At 44.8% G+C, this 20,302-nt stretch overlaps 1 protein-coding gene across 7 annotated transcripts in view; it reads left to right on the top strand.

Moving 5' to 3' along the window:
- LOC131941293 (dynamin-binding protein) overlaps nucleotides 1–20,302 on the top strand; it is a 73,388-nt gene that overhangs the window by 4,812 nt on the left and 48,274 nt on the right. For 6 of the 7 annotated variants that reach the window (XM_059300478.1, XM_059300476.1, XM_059300477.1 and 3 more), the window contains 2 exons: nucleotides 6,645–9,092; nucleotides 12,265–12,311. In XM_059300478.1, the coding sequence (XP_059156461.1) occupies nucleotides 6,645–9,092; nucleotides 12,265–12,311 (2,495 nt within the window). The remainder of the gene's footprint in view (nucleotides 1–6,644; nucleotides 9,093–12,264; nucleotides 12,312–20,302) is intronic. The other variant, XM_059300479.1, reaches the window with a different exon arrangement.

Here is a 20,302-nt window from a genome sequence, read left to right as displayed (position 1 = left end):
GAATACTACCACTTACTCTCATGTGGCATGTATTAACGTTGTCCATTTAAAGGTTAGAATACTACCACTTACTCTCATTTGGCATGTATTAACGTTGTCCATTTAAAGGTTAGAATACTACCACTTACTCTCATTTGGCATGTATTAACGTTGTCCATTTAAAGGTTAGAATACTACCACTTACTCTCATGTGGCATGTATTAACGTTGTCCATTTAAAGGTCAGAATACTACCATTTACTCTCATGTGGCATGTATTAACGTTGTCCATTTAAAGGTTAGAATACTACCACTTATATTCATTTGGCATGTATTAACGTTGTCCATTTAAAGGTTAGAATACTACCACTTACATTCATTTGGCATGTATTAACGTTGTCTATTTAAAGGTTAGAATACTACCATTTACATTCATTTGGCATGTATTAACGTTGTCTATTTAAAGGTTAGAATACTACCACTTACATTCATTTGGCATGTATTAACGTTGTCCATTTAAAGGTTAGAATACTACCACTTATATTCATGTGGCATGTATTAACGTTGTCTATTTAAAGGTTAGAATACTACCACTTACATTCATTTGGCATGTATTAACATTGTCTATTTAAAGGTTAGAATACTACCACTTACATTCATTTGGCATGTATTAATGTTGTCTGTTTAAAGGTTAGAATACTACCACTTACTCTCATGTGGCATGTATTAACGTTGTCCATTTAAAGGTTAGAATACTACCATTTACTCTCATGTGGCATGTATTAACGTTGTCTATTTAAAGGTTAGAATACTACCACTTACTCTCATGTGGCATGTATTAACGTTGTCCATTTAAAGGTTAGAATACTACCACTTATATTCATGTGGCATGTATTAACGTTGTCCATTTAAAGGTTAGAATACTACCATTTACTCTCATGTGGCATGTATTAACGTTGTCCATTTAAAGGTTAGAATACTACCACTTACTCTCATGTGGCATGTATTAACGTTGTCCATTTAAAGGTTAGAATACTACCACTTACTCTCATTTGGCATGTATTAACGTTGTCCATTTAAAGGTTAGAATACTACCACTTACTCTCATTTGGCATGTATTAACGTTGTCCATTTAAAGGTTAGAATACTACCACTTACTCTCATGTGGCATGTATTAACGTTGTCCATTTAAAGGTCAGAATACTACCATTTACTCTCATGTGGCATGTATTAACGTTGTCCATTTAAAGGTTAGAATACTACCACTTACTATCATGTGGCATGTATTAACGTTGTCCATTTAAAGGTTAGAATACTACCACTTACTCTCATTTGGCATGTATTAACGTTGTCCATTTAAAGGTTAGAATACTACCATTTACTCTCATGTGGCATGTATTAACGTTGTCTATTTAAAGGTTAGAATACTACCACTTACATTCATTTGGCATGTATTAACATTGTCTATTTAAAGGTTAGAATACTACCATTTACTCTCATGTGGCATGTATTAACATTGTCTATTTAAAAGTTAGAATACTACCATTTACATTCATTTGGCATGTATTAACGTTGTCTATTTAAAGGTTAGAATACTACCACTTACATTCATTTGGCATGTATTAAAATTGTCTATTTAAAGGTTAGAATACTACCATTTACTCTCATGTGGCATGTATTAACGTTGTCCATTTAAAGGTTAGAATACTACCACTTACTCTCATGTGGCATGTATTAATGTTGTCCATTTAAAGGTCAGAATACTACCACTTACATTCATTTGGCATGTATTAACGTTGTCCATTTAAAGGTTAGAATACTACCATTTACTCTCATGTGGCATGTATTAACGTTGTCCATTTAAAGGTTAGAATACTACCACTTACATTCATTTGGTATGTATTAACGTTGTCCATTTAAAGGTTAGAATACTACCACTTACATTCATTTGGCATGTATTAACATTGTCCATTTAAAGGTTAGAATACTACCACTTACATTCATTTGGCATGTATTAATGTTGTCTGTTTAAAGGTTAGAATACTACCATTTACTCTCATGTGGCATGTATTAACGTTGTCCATTTAAAGGTCAGAATACTACCACTTACTCTCATGTGGCATGTATTAACGTTGTCCATTTAAAGGTCAGAATACTACCACTTACTCTCATGTGGCATGTATTAACGTTGTCCATTTAAAGGTTAGAATACTACCACTTACTCTCATTTGGCATTTATTAACGTTGTCCATTAACGACATCATTCAAAAAGGGGAGTAACTATTGTAAGGAGAAGTCCTTATGTGACATAACAATCTTTTTATATTTCTTGAAATAAAAATGATTTTTTTAAAAAAAGTTAATTTTTATCAGTATTATGTTAATTTGGGGGGGAGGGGGGGGGGTAGATCTAGCTATCTGTGAACCAGAGAGAAAGGTGGCGGGGGGGGGGGTGTAGATCTAGCTGTCTGTGAACCAGTGGGAAAGGTGGCGGGGGGGGTAGATCTAGCTGTCTGTGAACCAGTCTGAAAGGTGGCGGGGGGGGGGGGGGGGGGTAGATCTAGCTGTCTGTGAACCAGTCTGAAAGGTGGCGGGGGGGGGGTAGATCTAGCTGTCTGTGAACCAGTGGGAAAGGTGGAGGGGGGGGGTAGATCTAGCTGTCTGTGAACCAGTCTGAAAGGTGGCGGGGGGGGGGGGTAGATCTAGCTGTCTGTGAACCAGTCTGAAAGGTGGCGGGGGGGGGGTAGATCTAGCTGTCTGTGAACCAGTGGGAAAGGTGGAGGGGGGGGGGGGGGTAGATCTAGCTGTCTGTGAACCAGTGGGAAAGGTGGAGGGGGGGGGGTAGATCTAGCTGTCTGTGAACCAGTGGGAAAGGTGGCGGGGGGGGGGGGGGTAGATCTAGCTGTCTGTGAACCAGTGGGAAAGGTGGAGGGGGGGGGGGGTAGATCTAGCTGTCTGTGAACCAGTGGGAAAGGTGGAGGGGGGGGTAGATCTAGCTGTCTGTGAACCAGTGGGAAAGGTGGAGGGGGGGGGGGGGGTAGATCTAGCTGTCTGTGAACCAGTGGGAAAGGTGGAGGGGGGGGGGTAGATCTAGCTGTCTGTGAACCAGTGGGAAAGGTGGAGGGGGGGGGTAGATCTAGCTGTCTGTGAACCAGTGGGAAAGGTGGAGGGGGGGGGTAGATCTAGCTGTCTGTGAACCAGTGGGAAAGGTGGAGGGGGGGGGGGGTAGATCTAGCTGTCTGTGAACCAGTGGGAAAGGTGGAGGGGGGGGGGGGGTAGATCTAGCTGTCTGTGAACCAGTGGGAAAGGTGGAGGGGGGGGGGTAGATCTAGCTGTCTGTGAACCAGTGGGAAAGGTGGAGGGGGGGGGTAGATCTAGCTGTCTGTGAACCAGTGGGAAAGGTGGAGGGGGGGGGGGGGTAGATCTAGCTGTCTGTGAACCAGTGGGAAAGGTGGCGGGGGGGGGGGGGGTAGATCTAGCTGTCTGTGAACCAGTGGGAAAGGTGGAGGGGGGGGGTAGATCTAGCTGTCTGTGAACCAGTGGGAAAGGTGGAGGGGGGGGGGGGTAGATCTAGCTGTCTGTGAACCAGTGGGAAAGGTGGAGGGGGGGGGGGTAGATCTAGCTGTCTGTGAACCAGTGGGAAAGGTGGCGGGGGGGGGGGGGGGGGTAGATCTAGCTGTCTGTGAACCAGTGGGAAAGGTGGCGGGGGGGGGGGGGGGGTAGATCTAGCTGTCTGTGAACCAGTGGGAAAGGTGGAGGGGGGGGTAGATCTAGCTGTCTGTGAACCAGTGGGAAAGGTGGAGGGGGGGGGTAGATCTAGCTGTCTGTGAACCAGTCTGAAAGGTGGCGGGGGGGGGGGGTAGATCTAGCTGTCTGTGAACCAGTGGGAAAGGTGGAGGGGGGGGGGGTAGATCTAGCTGTCTGTGAACCAGTGGGAAAGGTGGAGGGGGGGGGGGTAGATCTAGCTGTCTGTGAACCAGTGGGAAAGGTGGAGGGGGGGGGTAGATCTAGCTGTCTGTGAACCAGTGGGAAAGGTGGAGGGGGGGGGTAGATCTAGCTGTCTGTGAACCAGTGGGAAAGGTGGAGGGGGGGGGTAGATCTAGCTGTCTGTGAACCAGTGGGAAAGGTGGCGGGGGGGGGGGTAGATCTAGCTGTCTGTGAACCAGTGGGAAAGGTGGAGGGGGGGGGGTAGATCTAGCTGTCTGTGAACCAGTGGGAAAGGTGGAGGGGGGGGGGTAGATCTAGCTGTCTGTGAACCAGAAAGGTGGAGGGGGGGGGTAGATCTAGCTGTCTGTGAACCAGTGGGAAAGGTGGAGGGGGGGGGTAGATCTAGCTGTCTGTGAACCAGAAAGGTGGAGGGGGGGGGTAGATCTAGCTGTCTGTGAACCAGTGGGAAAGGTGGAGGGGGGGGGGTAGATCTAGCTGTCTGTGAACCAGTGGGAAAGGTGGAGGGGGGGGGGGGGGTAGATCTAGCTGTCTGTGAACCAGTGGGAAAGGTGGAGGGGGGGGGGGGGTAGATCTAGCTGTCTGTGAACCAGTCTGAAAGGTGGCGGGGGGGGGGGTAGATCTAGCTGTCTGTGAACCAGTGGGAAAGGTGGAGGGGGGGGGGGGGGTAGATCTAGCTGTCTGTGAACCAGTGGGAAAGGTGGAGGGGGGGGGGTAGATCTAGCTGTCTGTGAACCAGTCTGAAAGGTGGAGGGGGGGGGGGTAGATCTAGCTGTCTGTGAACCAGTGGGAAAGGTGGCGGGGGGGGGGGGGGGGGTAGATCTAGCTGTCTGTGAACCAGTGGGAAAGGTGGCGGGGGGGGGGGGGGTAGATCTAGCTGTCTGTGAACCAGTGGGAAAGGTGGCGGGGGGGGGGGGGTAGATCTAGCTGTCTGTGAACCAGTGGGAAAGGTGGCGGGGGGGGGGGGGGGGGTAGATCTAGCTGTCTGTGAACCAGTGGGAAAGGTGGCGGGGGGGGGGGGGGTAGATCTAGCTGTCTGTGAACCAGTCTGAAAGGTGGAGGGGGGGGGGGTAGATCTAGCTGTCTGTGAACCAGTCTGAAAGGTGGCGGGGGGGGGGGGTAGATCTAGCTGTCTGTGAACCAGTGGGAAAGGTGGAGGGGGGGGGTAGATCTAGCTGTCTGTGAACCAGTCTGAAAGGTGGAGGGGGGGGGGGTAGATCTAGCTGTCTGTGAACCAGTGGGAAAGGTGGCGGGGGGGGGGGGGGTAGATCTAGCTGTCTGTGAACCAGTCTGAAAGGTGGAGGGGGGGGGGGTAGATCTAGCTGTCTGTGAACCAGTCTGAAAGGTGGAGGGGGGGGGGGGTAGATCTAGCTGTCTGTGAACCAGTCTGAAAGGTGGCGGGGGGGGGGGGTAGATCTAGCTGTCTGTGAACCAGTGGGAAAGGTGGAGGGGGGGGGGGGGTAGATCTAGCTGTCTGTGAACCAGTGGGAAAGGTGGCGGGGGGGGGGGGGGTAGATCTAGCTGTCTGTGAACCAGTCTGAAAGGTGGAGGGGGGGGGGGGTAGATCTAGCTGTCTGTGAACCAGTGGGAAAGGTGGCGGGGGGGGGGGGGGGGGTAGATCTAGCTGTCTGTGAACCAGTGGGAAAGGTGGCGGGGGGGGGGGGGTAGATCTAGCTGTCTGTGAACCAGTCTGAAAGGTGGAGGGGGGGGGGGGTAGATCTAGCTGTCTGTGAACCAGTGGGAAAGGTGGCGGGGGGGGGGGGGGGGGTAGATCTAGCTGTCTGTGAACCAGTGGGAAAGGTGGAGGGGGGGGGTAGATCTAGCTGTCTGTGAACCAGTGGGAAAGGTGGCGGGGGGGGGTAGATCTAGCTGTCTGTGAACCAGTCTGAAAGGTGGAGGGGGGGGGGGGGTAGATCTAGCTGTCTGTGAACCAGTCTGAAAGGTGGAGGGGGGGGGGGTAGATCTAGCTGTCTGTGAACCAGTCTGAAAGGTGGAGGGGGGGGGGGGGTAGATCTAGCTGTCTGTGAACCAGTGGGAAAGGTGGCGGGGGGGGGGGTAGATCTAGCTGTCTGTGAACCAGTGGGAAAGGTGGCGGGGGGGGGGGTAGATCTAGCTGTCTGTGAACCAGAAAGGTGGAGGGGGGGGGGGGTAGATCTAGCTGTCTGTGAACCAGTGGGAAAGGTGGCAGAACTAACCTAAAGTGTTGTGACAAAATCTTTAATGGATGACCAATGAGTTTCATATCTTTTCCACTTTGTCAAGTTATTGATGAAGGCCTTGTTGCTTTTGACAGAATGTGCATGTTTTACAGTTACAAATTTAGATACTCCAAAAATATATCTTGACATTTAGGTAATGGTAAATCCTTGTACTTAGTTGTAACTATAGTGGAGAGGGGTGTGCATGTTTTAAACAATTGTCATCTGAAATTCAGTCGTAACTAGCAGTTATGGTTACTTATGGAAACCACAAAAAGGTGTGAACATTCACTCCTATTAAAACTTCTATAACTTTGCTCACATAAAAATACAAAAAATCTGATTATAGATTTAAAAAAAATTCCATATTTTATCAAAGACTTCCAGATATAATGTGCTGTACAAATGAAAGACACTTGCTGTACCCTACTAATTAAATGAAAGACACTTGCTGTACCCTACTAATTAAACAAAAGACATCTGTACTGTACTAATGAAGTGGACTTTTCTATTTTGACCACAGGTGATATCATTGTTGGCCTTGAGCCAATTGATGAGGACTGGTGGAGAGGGAAGAACGGGCCTCTGAAAGGGATTTTCCCCTTAAGTTTTGTTGTGGAGCTAAGCAGTAACCCTTCAAGCAGTAACCCTTCAAGCAGTAACCCTTCAAGCAGTAACCCTTCAAGCAGTAACCCTTCAAGCAGTAACCCTTCAAGCAGTAACCCTTCAAGCAGTAACCCTTCAAGCAGTAACCCTTCAAGCAGTAACCCTTCAAGTGTCCCTGTGGCCCATCTGGCCAGAGCTCTCTATGATGTCATCCCCCAGCTGGATGGGGAGCTGGCCTTGAAGACAGGAGATGTCCTTGAGGTGACTCAGTCCATTGACTCTGACTGGTTCTATGGGCGCCTGGCAGGCAGGGAGGGGCTTGTTTCAGCAGTCTGTGTAGAGATTCTACCTGCAGCCACTTTTTCTTATACCAGTGAAAACACACGCTCACATGATACAGAGATCACACCTTATACCAGTGAAAACACACGCTCACATGATACAGAGATCACACCTTATACCAGTGAAAACACACGCTCACATGATACAGAGATCACACCTTATACCAGTGAAAACACACGCTCACATGATACAGAGATCACACCTTATACCAGTGAAAACACACGCTCACATGATACAGAGATCACACCTTATGGCAGAGTTATCTACCCATTTGGTGCCCGGCATGCAGGTGAATTGTCTTTAAGAGAGTTTGAGCTGGTCAACTTGATCCAGCATGTTGACCAGGACTGGATGCTGGGAGAAGTGGATGGACACCAGGGTTTGTTTCCTACGGCCTTTGTTGATATCATTGTGGACTGTCCAGACACACACAACTTACACACACAGCCCCACACACACAACTTACACACACAGCCCCACACACACAACTTACACACACAGCCCCACACACACAACTTACACCCACAGTCCCACACACACAACTTACACCCACAGTCCCACACACACAACTTACACCCACAGTCCCACACACACAACTTACACCCACAGTCCCACACACACAACTTACACCCACAGTCCCACACACACAACTTACACACACAGCCCCACGTGGGCTGGATGGCTGGCCATGACCTTGGTCTGGTCCTCCATGATTTCACTGCTCAACTAGAAGGAGATGTCAGTGTGTCAGAAGGGGAGACCATAGAGGTGCTCCAACAGCTGGACGCCAACTGGCTGGACATCAGGACTGAGACAGGAGACAGAGGGATCATTCCTAGAAACCACATCCAGTTGATCGGTGCTTGGCCACCTGATTCACCAGCCAACCTGTCACTACAACCAGCCAACCCGTCACTACAACCAGCCAACCCATCATTACAACCAGCCAACCCATCATTACAACCAGCCAACCCGTCACTACAACCAGCCAACCCATCAGTACAACCAGCCAACCCATCATTACAACCAGCCAACCCGTCACTACAACCAGCCAACCCATCAGTACAACCAGCCAACCCATCATTACAACCAGCCAACCCGTCACTACAACCAGCCATCCTGTTAGTAGAACAAAGTTATGAAAGCACTGGCTTGAAAAAGCCCCCATCTCTGGTCCAGCCCGGCCCAAAACCCAGCATCGCACCAAAACCAACCCTTTCTAAATCTTGGGTCAGGGGTCCGACCCAGAATACAGTCCATACACCAAAAGCGAACAAATCCCATGAGCCAAAAAATATTGATACTAATGGCTGTATAGGTTTGAGTAAGGTGCGCTCCATAGACAAAGCTTTTGTCAACAGTGCTTTCCAGATGGATGAAGGTCAGATGGTCAAACCTCATGTGGATGAAGGTCAGATGGTCAAACCTCATGTGGATGAAGGTCAGATGGTCAAACCTCATGTGGATGAAGGTCAGATGGTCAAACCTCATGTGGATGAAGGTCAGATGGTCAAACCTCATGTGGATGAAGGTCAGATGGTCAAACCTCATGTGGATGAAGGTCAGATGGTCAAACCTCATGTGGATGAAGGTCAGATGGTCAAACCTCATGTGGATGAAGGTCAGATGGTCAAACCTCATGTGGATGAAGGTCAGATGGTCAAACCTCATGTGGATGAAGGTCAGATGGTCAAACCTCATGTGGATGAAGGTCAGATGGTCAAACCTCATGTGGATGAAGGTCAGATGGTCAAACCTCATCCACCCCATCGTCCTCCACCCCGTCGTCCCCCACCCCATCGCCCCCCACCTCATGCACTTGAGTTGGTAGAGAAGTTTTCCACTGTACCAAGATTACCTTCAGGGAGAGACCCAAGACTAGCTTCATGTACTGAACCAAGGCCAGCCACAGGTAAACTTGTCCCTAAGAGACCTGCACCCAGAGCACCAGAGTCTCGTCCAAGACCTGTGTCTTTGCCAAGCCCATTAGAAGTAGGAGACCTGATTAGGTTGAGTCCCACAGGTAGGCTATCACAGTAGACATTAGTAAAGGACAGTATCTGTGCAATCTTTGTCTTTGTCATATATGACACAGTAATGGACAGTATCTGTGCAATCTTTGTCTATGTCATATATGACACAGTAAAGGACAGTATCTGTGCAATCTTTGTCTATGTCATATATGACACAGTAAAGGACAGTATCTGTGCAATCTTTGTTTATGTCTTATATGACACAGTAAAGGACAGTATCTGTGCAATCTTTGTCTATGTCATATATGACACAGTAATGGACAGTATCTGTGCAATCTTTGTCTATGTCATATATGACACAGTAATGGACAGTATCTGTGCAATCTTTGTCTATGTCATATATGACACAGTAAAGGACAGTATCTGTGCAATCTTTGTCTATGTCATATATGACACAGTAATGGACAGTATCTGTGCAATCTTTGTCTATGTCATATATGACACAGTAAAGGACAGTATCTGTGCAATCTTTGTCTATGTCATATATGACACAGTAATGGACAGTATCTGTGCAATCTTTGTCTATGTCATACATGACACATTAGTAATATGAACAGAACTGAACTTGTGCAATCTTTGTGGATGTCACTGAAACTTGAGGTCAGCCCAAAATGCTTGTAGTTCAGTTGACATCTTGAGGTCAGGCTAGTGTAAGCCCAAAATGCTTGTAGTTCAGTTGACATCTTGAGGTCAGGCTAGTGTAAGCCCAAAATGCTTGTAGTTCAGTTGACATCTTGAGGTCAGGCTAGTGTAAGCCCAAAATGCTTGTAGTTCAGTTGACATCTTGAGGTCAGGCTAGTGTAAGCCCAAAATGCTTGTAGTTCAGTTGACATCTTGAGGTCAGGCTAGTGTAAGCCCAAAATGCTTGTAGTTCAGTTGACATCTTGAGGTCAGGCTAGTGTAAGCCCAAAATGCTTGTAGTTCAGTTGACAATTTTACTGCAAGGTGTACCAGCCCTGTGTTATGGCCAAGCCCTTAACTCAACTAATCCTCTGTCCTGGCTCAGTTAATCCTATGACCCAATTAATCATCTGCTCTGACCCAGTTAATGCTCTTCCCTGGCCTAGTAAATCCTCTGTCCTGACCCAATTAACCCTATGACTTGACCTAGTTATAGCCTGTCACCTGACCTACTTTTTGGCTGCCAAAAACAATGATACTCTGATTCTGTTTTTAATATTGTTTCATTGTCATTTCAGAAATATATACTTACGAGCCGACCCGCAGCGAATCATACGCCGCTATTTAGTTGTTTTATTTTCTACTTTTCAGTAATTCATAATTTGTGAATTCGACAGTACCAATGCTGCCACTGAAAATATTTGCTTTAAAACACTAACACCCCCCCTTTCCCCTAACCCCGACCCTACACCCCACCCCCCACCCCCCCCCCCCCCCCCCGTGAAAGCAGCCTCCTCTTAGTTATTTCTTAGTTACCTCCTTAAGTTTAAAATTGAACTAAATTATCTGCCCCTATTAGAAACCCGGCTCTACGATTTGTAAACATTTAGCTTTGTAAACATTTAGCGTGACCACTGCTCACCAGACAATGTGGGGGTGGGGTGGGGGTGGTAGTGATAGTGATAGAGAGAAAGAGAGGGGACTGCAAGGAGGCGCTTGCAGCTTGTTTTCTAACGTCTCCCAGAAGAGAATTATATATATAGATAATCGTTATTTTTGCATATTATTTAACGATACCGATCTATTTTTAACAATGGATGATTAGTGTTTGATGCAAACTTGCTATTTGTACATTTTTTCTAAGCGCTTAGAAAAACAAACAGAGCATATTAAAAATAAGCAAAACATGAATTGTTTTATTTTATATTGTTGTAAACTTATTCAAAAATACTGTAAACTATAGAAAATTATATATTGCTTCTGACTAAAATAATTTCATTAATTTTTTAAAAAGCATGTAGGATAAAAACAAAACATTAAAAAAAAAGTAACTTGATCTAGACAACAGCTAACTGAGCCCGCCAATTTTGCCCGCCATGTATTTGTATGGGAAGAAATCTAGCAGACAACACATGTCTGCTGAATGTTAGTGAACTGTCAATCTCGTCACACTAACACTCCTAAAAAATGAACCCACTGTATCAGTCATATCAATGTAGCATTTTAAAAACAAATGCATTTTTTCTCAAATCATTTTCTAGGCTACCGATTAAATTTGATAAAATTGGTATCAAATTAAAGGTAAATAAATGTAGTTTTTAAATGTTTAAATCATCTTGAACAATAATGAAGTTTAAAAAAATTGGGAGGGGCACCCTACTAGTAAATCATCAGTTCTGACCCAGTTAACCCTCTGACCTGACCCAGTTAACCCACTGACCTGACCCAGTTAACCCACTGACCTGACCCAGTTAACCCTCTGACCTGACCCAGTTAACCCACTGACCTGACCCAGTTAACCATCTGACCCAGTTAACCCACTGACCTGACCCAGTTAACCCTCTGACCTGACCCAGTTAACCCTCTGACCCAGTTAACCCACTGACCTGACCCAGTTAACCCTCTGACCTGAGCCAGTTAACCCTCTGACCCAGTTAACCCTCTGACCCAGTTAACCCACTGACCTGACCCAGTTAACCCTCTGACCTGACCCAGTTAACCCTCTGACCTGACCCAGTTAACCCTCTGACCCAGTTAACCCTCTGACCCAGTTAACCCACTGACCTGACCCAGTTAACCCTCTGACCTGACCCAGTTAACCCTCTGACCTGACCCAGTTAACCCTCTGACCCAGTTAACCCTCTGACCCAGTTAACCCACTGACCTGACCCAGTTAACCCTCTGACCCAGTTAACCCTCTGACCCAGTTAACCCACTGACCTGACCCAGTTAACCCTCTGACCCGACCCAGTTAACCCTCTGACCTGACCCAGTTAACCCTCTGACCTGACCCAGTTAACCCACTGACCTGACCCAGTTAACCATCTGACCCAGTTAACCCACTGACCTGACCCAGTTAACCCTCTGACCTGACCCAGTTAACCCTCTGACCTGACCCAGTTAACCCTCTGACCAAATTAAGTTAACCCTCTGACCCAGTTAACCCTCTGACCTGACCCAGTTAACCCACTGACCTGACCCAATCAAGCCCCTCCACCAGAATGGATGCCACTTGTGGTAAAAGTGATCCAAATATTTCAGATGTAAAAAGTCCAAGAGAAGAAGACCAGCAGAGAGCAACTAACAAGGTAACATCAGCATTCTGTTGGGCAACTCTGATACTGATAACAGCTAGTTATTTGATTGGCCTAAACTGTTAGACATAGGGCTATTATTTTAAAAAAAACTTTAGCCTCAAATGTGTAGACATAGGTCTATCATAAAACTTGAGCCATGAAATGTGTATAGATATTGTTGTAGCTGTGTACCATGGAGAAATTGATCAATAGATCTGAAGATTGTTTAAGTCTTTGAGTGTCAAGACATTACTGCACTATTATGGTTAGGTTTACTTTACATTTGTTGCATCATCCATGTTTTGAGTTGTGTTCTAGATACATGCTATAGACCTGGTCAGCTGGTTTAAATGTGTACTATAGACCTGGTCAGCTGGTTTAAATGTGTACTATAGACCTGGTCAGCTGGTTTAAATGTGTGCTATAGACCTGGTCAGCTGCCATGTTTAAATGTGTGCTATAGACCTGGTCAGCTTGTTTAAATGTGTGCTATAGACCTGGTCAGCTGGTTTAAATGTGTGCTATAGACCTGGTCAGCTGGTTTAAATGTGTACTATAGACCTGGTCAGCTGGTTTAAATGTGTACTATAGACCTGGTCAGCTGGTTTAAATGTGTGCTATAGACCTGGTCAGCTTGTTTAAATGTGTACTATAGACCTGGTCAGCTGCCATGTTTAAATGTGTGCTATAGACCTGGTCAGCTTGTTTAAATGTGTGCTATAGACCTGGTCAGCTGCCATGTTTAAATGTGTGCTATAGACCTGGTCAGCTGCCATGTTTAAATGTGTACTATAGACCTGGTCAGCTTGTTTAAATGTGTGCTATAGACCTGGTCAGCTTGTTTAAATGTGTGCTATAGACCTGGTCAGCTTGTTTAAATGTGTGCGATAGACCTGGTCAGCTGGTTTAAATGTGTGCTATAGACCTGGTCAGCTGGTTTAAATGTGTACTATAGACCTGGTCAGCTGGTTTAAATGTGTGCTATAGACCTGGTCAGCTGGTTTAAATGTGTACTATAGACCTGGTCAGCTGGTTTAAATGTGTGCTATAGACCTGGTCAGCTGGTTTAAATGTGTACTATAGACCTGGTCAGCTGGTTTAAATGTGTACTATAGACCTGGTCAGCTGGTTTAAATGTGTGCTATAGACCTGGTCAGCTTGTTTAAATAAGTACTATAGACCTGGTCAGCTTGTTTAAATGTGTACTATAGACCTGGTCAGCTGGTTTAAATGTGTACTATAGACCTGGTCAGCTTGTTTAAATGTGTGCTATAGACCTGGTCAGCTGGTTTAAATGTGTACTATAGACCTGGTCAGCTGGTTTAAATGTGTACTATAGACCTGGTCAGCTGCCATGTTTAAATGTGTACTATAGACCTGGTCAGCTGGTTTAAATGTGTGCTATAGACCTGGTCAGCTGGTTTAAATGTGTACTATAGACCTGGTCAGCTGGTTTAAATGTGTGCTATAGACCTGGTCAGCTGGTTTAAATGTGTACTATAGACCTGGTCAGCTGGTTTAAATGTGTACTATAGACCTGGTCAGCTGGTTTAAATGTGTGCTATAGACCTGGTCAGCTTGTTTAAATGTGTGCTATAGACCTGGTCAGCTGGTTTAAATGTGTACTATAGACCTGGTCAGCTGGTTTAAATGTGTACTATAGACCTGGTCAGCTGGTTTAAATGTGTACTATAGACCTGGTCAGCTTGTTTAAATGTGTGCTATAGACCTGGTCAGCTGGTTTAAATGTGTGCTATAGACCTGGTCAGCTGCCATGTTTAAATGTGTACTATAGACCTGGTCAGCTGGTTTAAATGTGTGCTATAGACCTGGTCAGCTGGTTTAAATGTGTACTATAGACCTGGTCAGCTTGTTTAAATGTGTACTATAGACCTGGTCAGCTTGTTTAAATGTGTGCTATAGACCTGGTCAGCTGCCATGTTTAAATGTGTGCTATAGACCTGGTCAGCTTGTTTAAATGTGTGCTATAGACCTGGTCAGCTGCCATGTTTAAATGTGTGCTATAGACCTGATCAGCTTGTTTAAATGTGTGCTATAGACCTGGTCAGCTGGTTTAAATGTGTGCTATAGACCTGGTCAGCTTGTTTAAATGTGTGCTATAGACCTGGTCAGCATGTTTAAATGTGTGCTATAGACCTGGTCAGCTGCCATGTTTAAATGTGTGCTATAGACCTGGTCAGCTGCCATGTTTAAATGTGTGCAATAGACCTGGTCAGCTGCCATGTTTAAATGTGTGCTATAGACCTGGTCAGCTTGTTTAAATGTGTGCTATAGACCTGGTCAGCTGCCATGTTTAAATGTGTGCTATAGACCTGGTCAGCTGGTTTAAATGTGTACTATAGACCTGGTCAGCTGCCATGTTTAAATGTGTGCTATAGACCTGGTCAGCTGCCATGTTTAAATGTGTGCTATAGACCTGGTCAGCTGCCATGTTTAAATGTGTGCTATAGACCTGGTCAGCTGCCATGTTTAAATGTGTGCTATAGACCTGGTCAGCTGCCATGTTTAAATGTGTGCGATAGACCTGGTCAGCATGTTTAAATGTGTGCTATAGACCTGGTCAGCTGGTTTAAATGTGTGCTATAGACCTGGTCAGCTGGTTTAAATGTGTGCTATAGACCTGGTCAGCTGGTTTAAATGTGTGCTATAGACCTGGTCAGCTTGTTTGAATGTGTGCTATAGACCTGGTCAGCTTGTTTAAATGTGTGCTATAGACCTGGTCAGCTGCCATGTTTAAATGTGTGCTATAGACCTGGTCAGCTGGTTTAAATGTGTACTATAGACCTGGTCAGCTGGTTTAAATGTGTACTATAGACCTGGTCAGCTGGTTTAAATGTGTGCTATAGACCTGGTCAGCTGGTTTAAATGTGTGCTATAGACCTGGTCAGCTGGTTTAAATGTGTGCTATAGACCTGGTCAGCTGGTTTAAATGTGTGCTATAGACCTGGTCAGCTGGTTTAAATGTGTACTATAGACCTGGTCAGCTGGTTTAAATGTGTGCTATAGACCTGGTCAGCTGGTTTAAATGTGTGCTATAGACCTGGTCAGCTGGTTTAAATGTGTACTATAGACCTGGTCAGCTGGTTTAAATGTGTGCTATAGACCTGGTCAGCTGGTTTAAATGTGTGCTATAGACCTGGTCAGCTGGTTTAAATGTGTGCTATAGACCTGGTCAGCTGGTTTAAATGTGTACTATAGACCTGGTCAGCTGGTTTAAATGTGTACTATAGACCTGGTCAGCTGCCATGTTTAAATGTGTGCTATAGACCTGGTCAGCTGGTTTAAATGTGTACTATAGACCTGGTCAGCTGGTTTAAATGTGTACTATAGACCTGGTCAGCTGGTTTAAATGTGTGCTATAGACCTGGTCAGCTGCAATGTTTAAATGTGTACTATAGACCTGGTCAGCTGGTTTAAATGTATGCTATAGACCTGGTCAGCTGCAATGTTTAAATGTGTACTATAGACCTGGTCAGCTGCCATGTTTAAATGTGTGCTATAGACCTGGTCAGCTGGTTTAAATGTGTACTATAGACCTGGTCAGCTGGTTTAAATGTGTACTATAGACCTGGTCAGCTGGTTTAAATGTGTGCTATAGACCTGGTCAGCTTGTTTAAATAAGTACTATAGACCTGGTCAGCTTGTTTAAATGTGTACTATAGACCTGGTCAGCTGGTTTAAATGTGTACTATAGACCTTGTCAGCTTGTTTAAATGTGTGCTATAGACCTGGTCAGCTTGTTTAAATGTGTACTATAGACCTGGTCAGCTGGTTTAAATGTGTACTATAGACCTGGTCAGCTGGTTTAAATGTGTACTATAGACCTGGTCAGCTGGTTTAAATGTGTGCTATAGACCTGGTCAGCTGGTTTAAATGTGTACTATAGACCTGGTCAGCTGGTTTAAATGTGTGCTATAGACCTGGTCAGCTGGTTTAAATGTGTGCTATAGACCTGGTCAGCTGGTTTAAATGTGTACTATAGACCTGGTCAGCTGGTTTAAATGTGTACTATAGACCTGGTCAGCTGGTTTAAATGTGTGCTATAGACCTGGTCAGCTTGTTTAAATGTGTGCTATAGACCTGGTCAGCTGGTTTAAATGTGTACTATAGACCTGGTCAGCTGGTTTAAATGTGTACTATAGACCTGGTCAGCTGGTTTAAATGTGTACTATAGACCTGGTCAGCTTGTTTAAATGTGTGCTATAGACCTGGTCAGCTGGTTTAAATGTGTGCTATAGACCTGGTCAGCTGCCATGTTTAAATGTGTACTATAGACCTGGTCAGCTGGTTTAAATGTGTGCTATAGACCTGGTCAGCTGGTTTAAATGTGTACTATAGACCTGGTCAGCTGGTTTAAATGTGTGCTATAGACCTGGTCAGCTGGTTTAAATGTGTGCTATAGACCTGGTCAGCTGGTTTAAATGTGTACTATAGACCTGGTCAGCTGGTTTAAATGTGTGCTATAGACCTGGTCAGCTGGTTTAAATGTGTGCTATAGACCTGGTCAGCTGGTTTAAATGTGTACTATAGACCTGGTCAGCTGGTTTAAATGTGTACTATAGACCTGGTCAGCTGGTTTAAATGTGTGCTATAGACCTGGTCAGCTGGTTTAAATGTCTACTATAGACCTGGTCAGCTGGTTTAAATGTGTACTATAGACCTGGTCAGCTGGTTTAAATGTGTACTATAGACCTGGTCAGCTGGTTTAAATGTGTGCTATAGACCTGGTCAGCTGGTTTAAATGTCTACTATAGACCTGGTCAGCTGGTTTAAATGTGTGCTATAGACCTGGTCAGCTGGTTTAAATGTGTTTAAATGTGTGCTATAGACCTGGTCAGCTGGTTTAAATGTGTACTATAGACCTGGTCAGCTGGTTTAAATGTGTGCTATAGACCTGGTCAGCTGGTTTAAATGTGTGCTATAGACCTGGTCAGCTGGTTTAAATGTGTACTATAGACCTGGTCAGCTGGTTTAAATGTGTGCTATAGACCTGGTCAGCTGGTTTAAATGTGTGCTATAGACCTGGTCAGCTGGTTTAAATGTGTACTATAGACCTGGTCAGCTGGTTTAAATGTGTGCTATAGACCTGGTCAGCTGGTTTAAATGTGTACTATAGACCTGGTCAGCTGGTTTAAATGTGTACTATAGACCTGGTCAGCTGGTTTAAATGTGTGCTATAGACCTGGTCAGCTGGTTTAAATGTGTACTATAGACCTGGTCAGCTGGTTTAAATGTGTGCTATAGACCTGGTCAGCTGGTTTAAATGTGTGCTATAGACCTGGTCAGCTTGTTTAAATGTGTGCTATAGACCTGGTCAGCTGGTTTAAATGTGTACTATAGACCTGGTCAGCTGGTTTAAATGTGTGCTATAGACCTGGTCAGCTGGTTTAAATGTGTACTATAGACCTGGTCAGCTGGTTTAAATGTGTACTATAGACCTGGTCAGCTGGTTTAAATGTGTGCTATAGACCTGGTCAGCTGGTTTAAATGTGTGCTATAGACCTATTCAGCTTGTTTAAATGTGTGCTATAGACCTTGTCAGCTGGTTTGAATGTGTACTATAGACCTGGTCAGCTGGTTTAAATGTGTGCTATAGACCTGGTCAGCTGGTTTAAATGTGTACTATAGACCTGGTCAGCTTGTTTAAATGTGTGCTATAGACCTGGTCAGCTGGTTTAAATGTGTGCTATAGACCTGGTCAGCTGGTTTGAATGTGTACTATAGACCTGGTCAGCTGGTTTAAATGTGTGCTATAGACCTGGTCAGCTGGTTTAAATGTGTGCTATAGACCTGGTCAGCTTGTTTAAATGTGTGCTATAGACCTGGTCAGCTTGTTTAAATGTGTGCTATAGACCTGGTCAGCTGGTTTAAATGTGTGCTATAGACCTGGTCAGCTGCCATGTTTAAATGTGTACTATAGACCTGGTCAGCTGGTTTAAATGTGTACTATAGACCTGGTCAGCTGGTTTAAATGTGTACTATAGACCTGGTCAGCTGCCATGTTTAAATGTGTACTATAGACCTGGTCAGCTGCCATGTTTAAATGTGTACTATAGACCTGGTCAGCTGCCATGTTTAAATGTGTACTATAGACCTGGTCAGCTGGTTTAAATGTGTACTATAGACCTGGTCAGCTGGTTTAAATGTGTGCTATAGACCTGGTCAGCTGCCATGTTTAAATGTGTGCTATAGACCTGGTCAGCTGGTTTAAATGTGTACTATAGACCTGGTCAGCTGCCATGTTTAAATATGTGCTATAGACCTGGTCAGCTTGTTTAAATGTGTACTATAGACCTGGTCAGCATGTTTAAATGTGTGCTATAGACCTGGTCAGCATGTTTAAATGTGTACTATAGACCTGGTCAGCTGGTTTAAATGTGTACTATAGACCTGGTCAGCTGCCATGTTTAAATGTGTGCTATAGACCTGGTCAGCTTGTTTAAATGTGTACTATAGACCTGGTCAGCTTGTTTAAATGTGTGCTATAGACCTGGTCAGCTTGTTTAAATGTGTACTATCGACCTGGTCAGCATGTTTAAATGTGTACTATAGACCTGGTCAGCTGGTTTAAATGTGTGCTATAGACCTGGTCAGCTGCCATGTTTAAATGTGTGCTATAGACCTGGTCAGCTTGTTTAAATGTGTACTATAGACCTGGTCAGCTGCCATGTTTAAATGTGTGCTATAGACCTGGTCAGCTGGTTTAAATGTGTGCTATAGACCTGGTCAGCTGGTTTAAATGTGTACTATAGACCTGGTCAGCTTGTTTAAATGTGTGCTATAAACCTGGTCAGCTGGTTTAAATGTGTACTATAGACCTGGTCAGCTGCCATGTTTAAATGTGTGCTATAGACCTGGTCAGCTTGTTTAAATGTGTGCTATAGACCTGGTCAGCTGGTTTAAATGTGTGCTATAGACCTGGTCAGCTGGTTTAAATGTGTGCTATAGACCTGGTCAGCTGGTTTAAATGTGTGCTATAGACCTGGTCAGCTTGTTTAAATGTGTACTATAGACCTGGTCAGCTGGTTTAAATGTGTGCTATAGACCTGGTCAGCTTGTTTAAATGTGTGCTATAGACCTGGTCAGCTGGTTTAAATGTGTGCTATAGACCTGGTCAGCTGGTTTAAATGTATACTATAGACCTGGTCAGCTTGTTTAAATGTGTGCTACAGACCTGGTCAGCTTGTTTAAATGTGTGCTATAGACCTGGTCAGCTTGTTTAAATGTGTGCTATAGACCTGGTCAGCTTGTTTAAATGTGTACTATAGACCTGGTCAGCTGGTTTAAATGTGTGCTATAGACCTGGTCAGCTGGTTTAAATGTGTACTATAGACCTGGTCAGCTGGTTTAAATGTGTGCTATAGACCTGGTCAGCTGGTTTAAATGTGTGCTATAGACCTGGTCAGCTGGTTTAAATGTGTACTATAGACCTGGTCAGCTGCCATGTTTAAATGTGTGCTATAGACCTGGTCAGCTTGTTTAAATGTGTACTATAGACCTGGTCAGCTTGTTTAAATGTGTGCTATAGACCTGGTCAGCTGCCATGTTTAAATGTGTGCTATAGACCTGGTCAGCTTGTTTAAATGTGTACTATAGACCTGGTCAGCTTGTTTAAATGTGTGCTATAGACCTGGTCAGCTGGTTTAAATGTGTGCTATAGACCTGGTCAGCTGGTTTAAATGTGTGCTATAGACCTGGTCAGCTGGTTTAAATGTGTACTATAGACCTGGTCAGCTGGTTTAAATGTGTACTATAGACCTGGTCAGCTGGTTTAAATGTGTGCTATAGACCTGGTCAGCTGGTTTAAATGTGTACTATAGACCTGGTCAGCTGGTTTAAATGTGTGCTATAGACCTGGTCAGCTGGTTTAAATGTGTGCTATAGACCTGGTCAGCTTGTTTAAATGTGTACTATAGACCTGGTCAGCTTGTTTAAATGTGTGCTATAGACCTGGTCAGCTGCCATGTTTAAATGTGTGCTAT

This window comes from Physella acuta, unplaced genomic scaffold (assembly GCF_028476545.2).
Source record: "Physella acuta isolate Inbredline_101_S28 unplaced genomic scaffold, ASM2847654v3 ptg000355l, whole genome shotgun sequence".
NCBI lineage: Eukaryota > Metazoa > Mollusca > Gastropoda > Physidae > Physella > Physella acuta.
The sequence above is the reverse complement of the archived record's forward strand: the minus strand, read 5'-3'. Positions and strand labels throughout refer to the sequence as shown.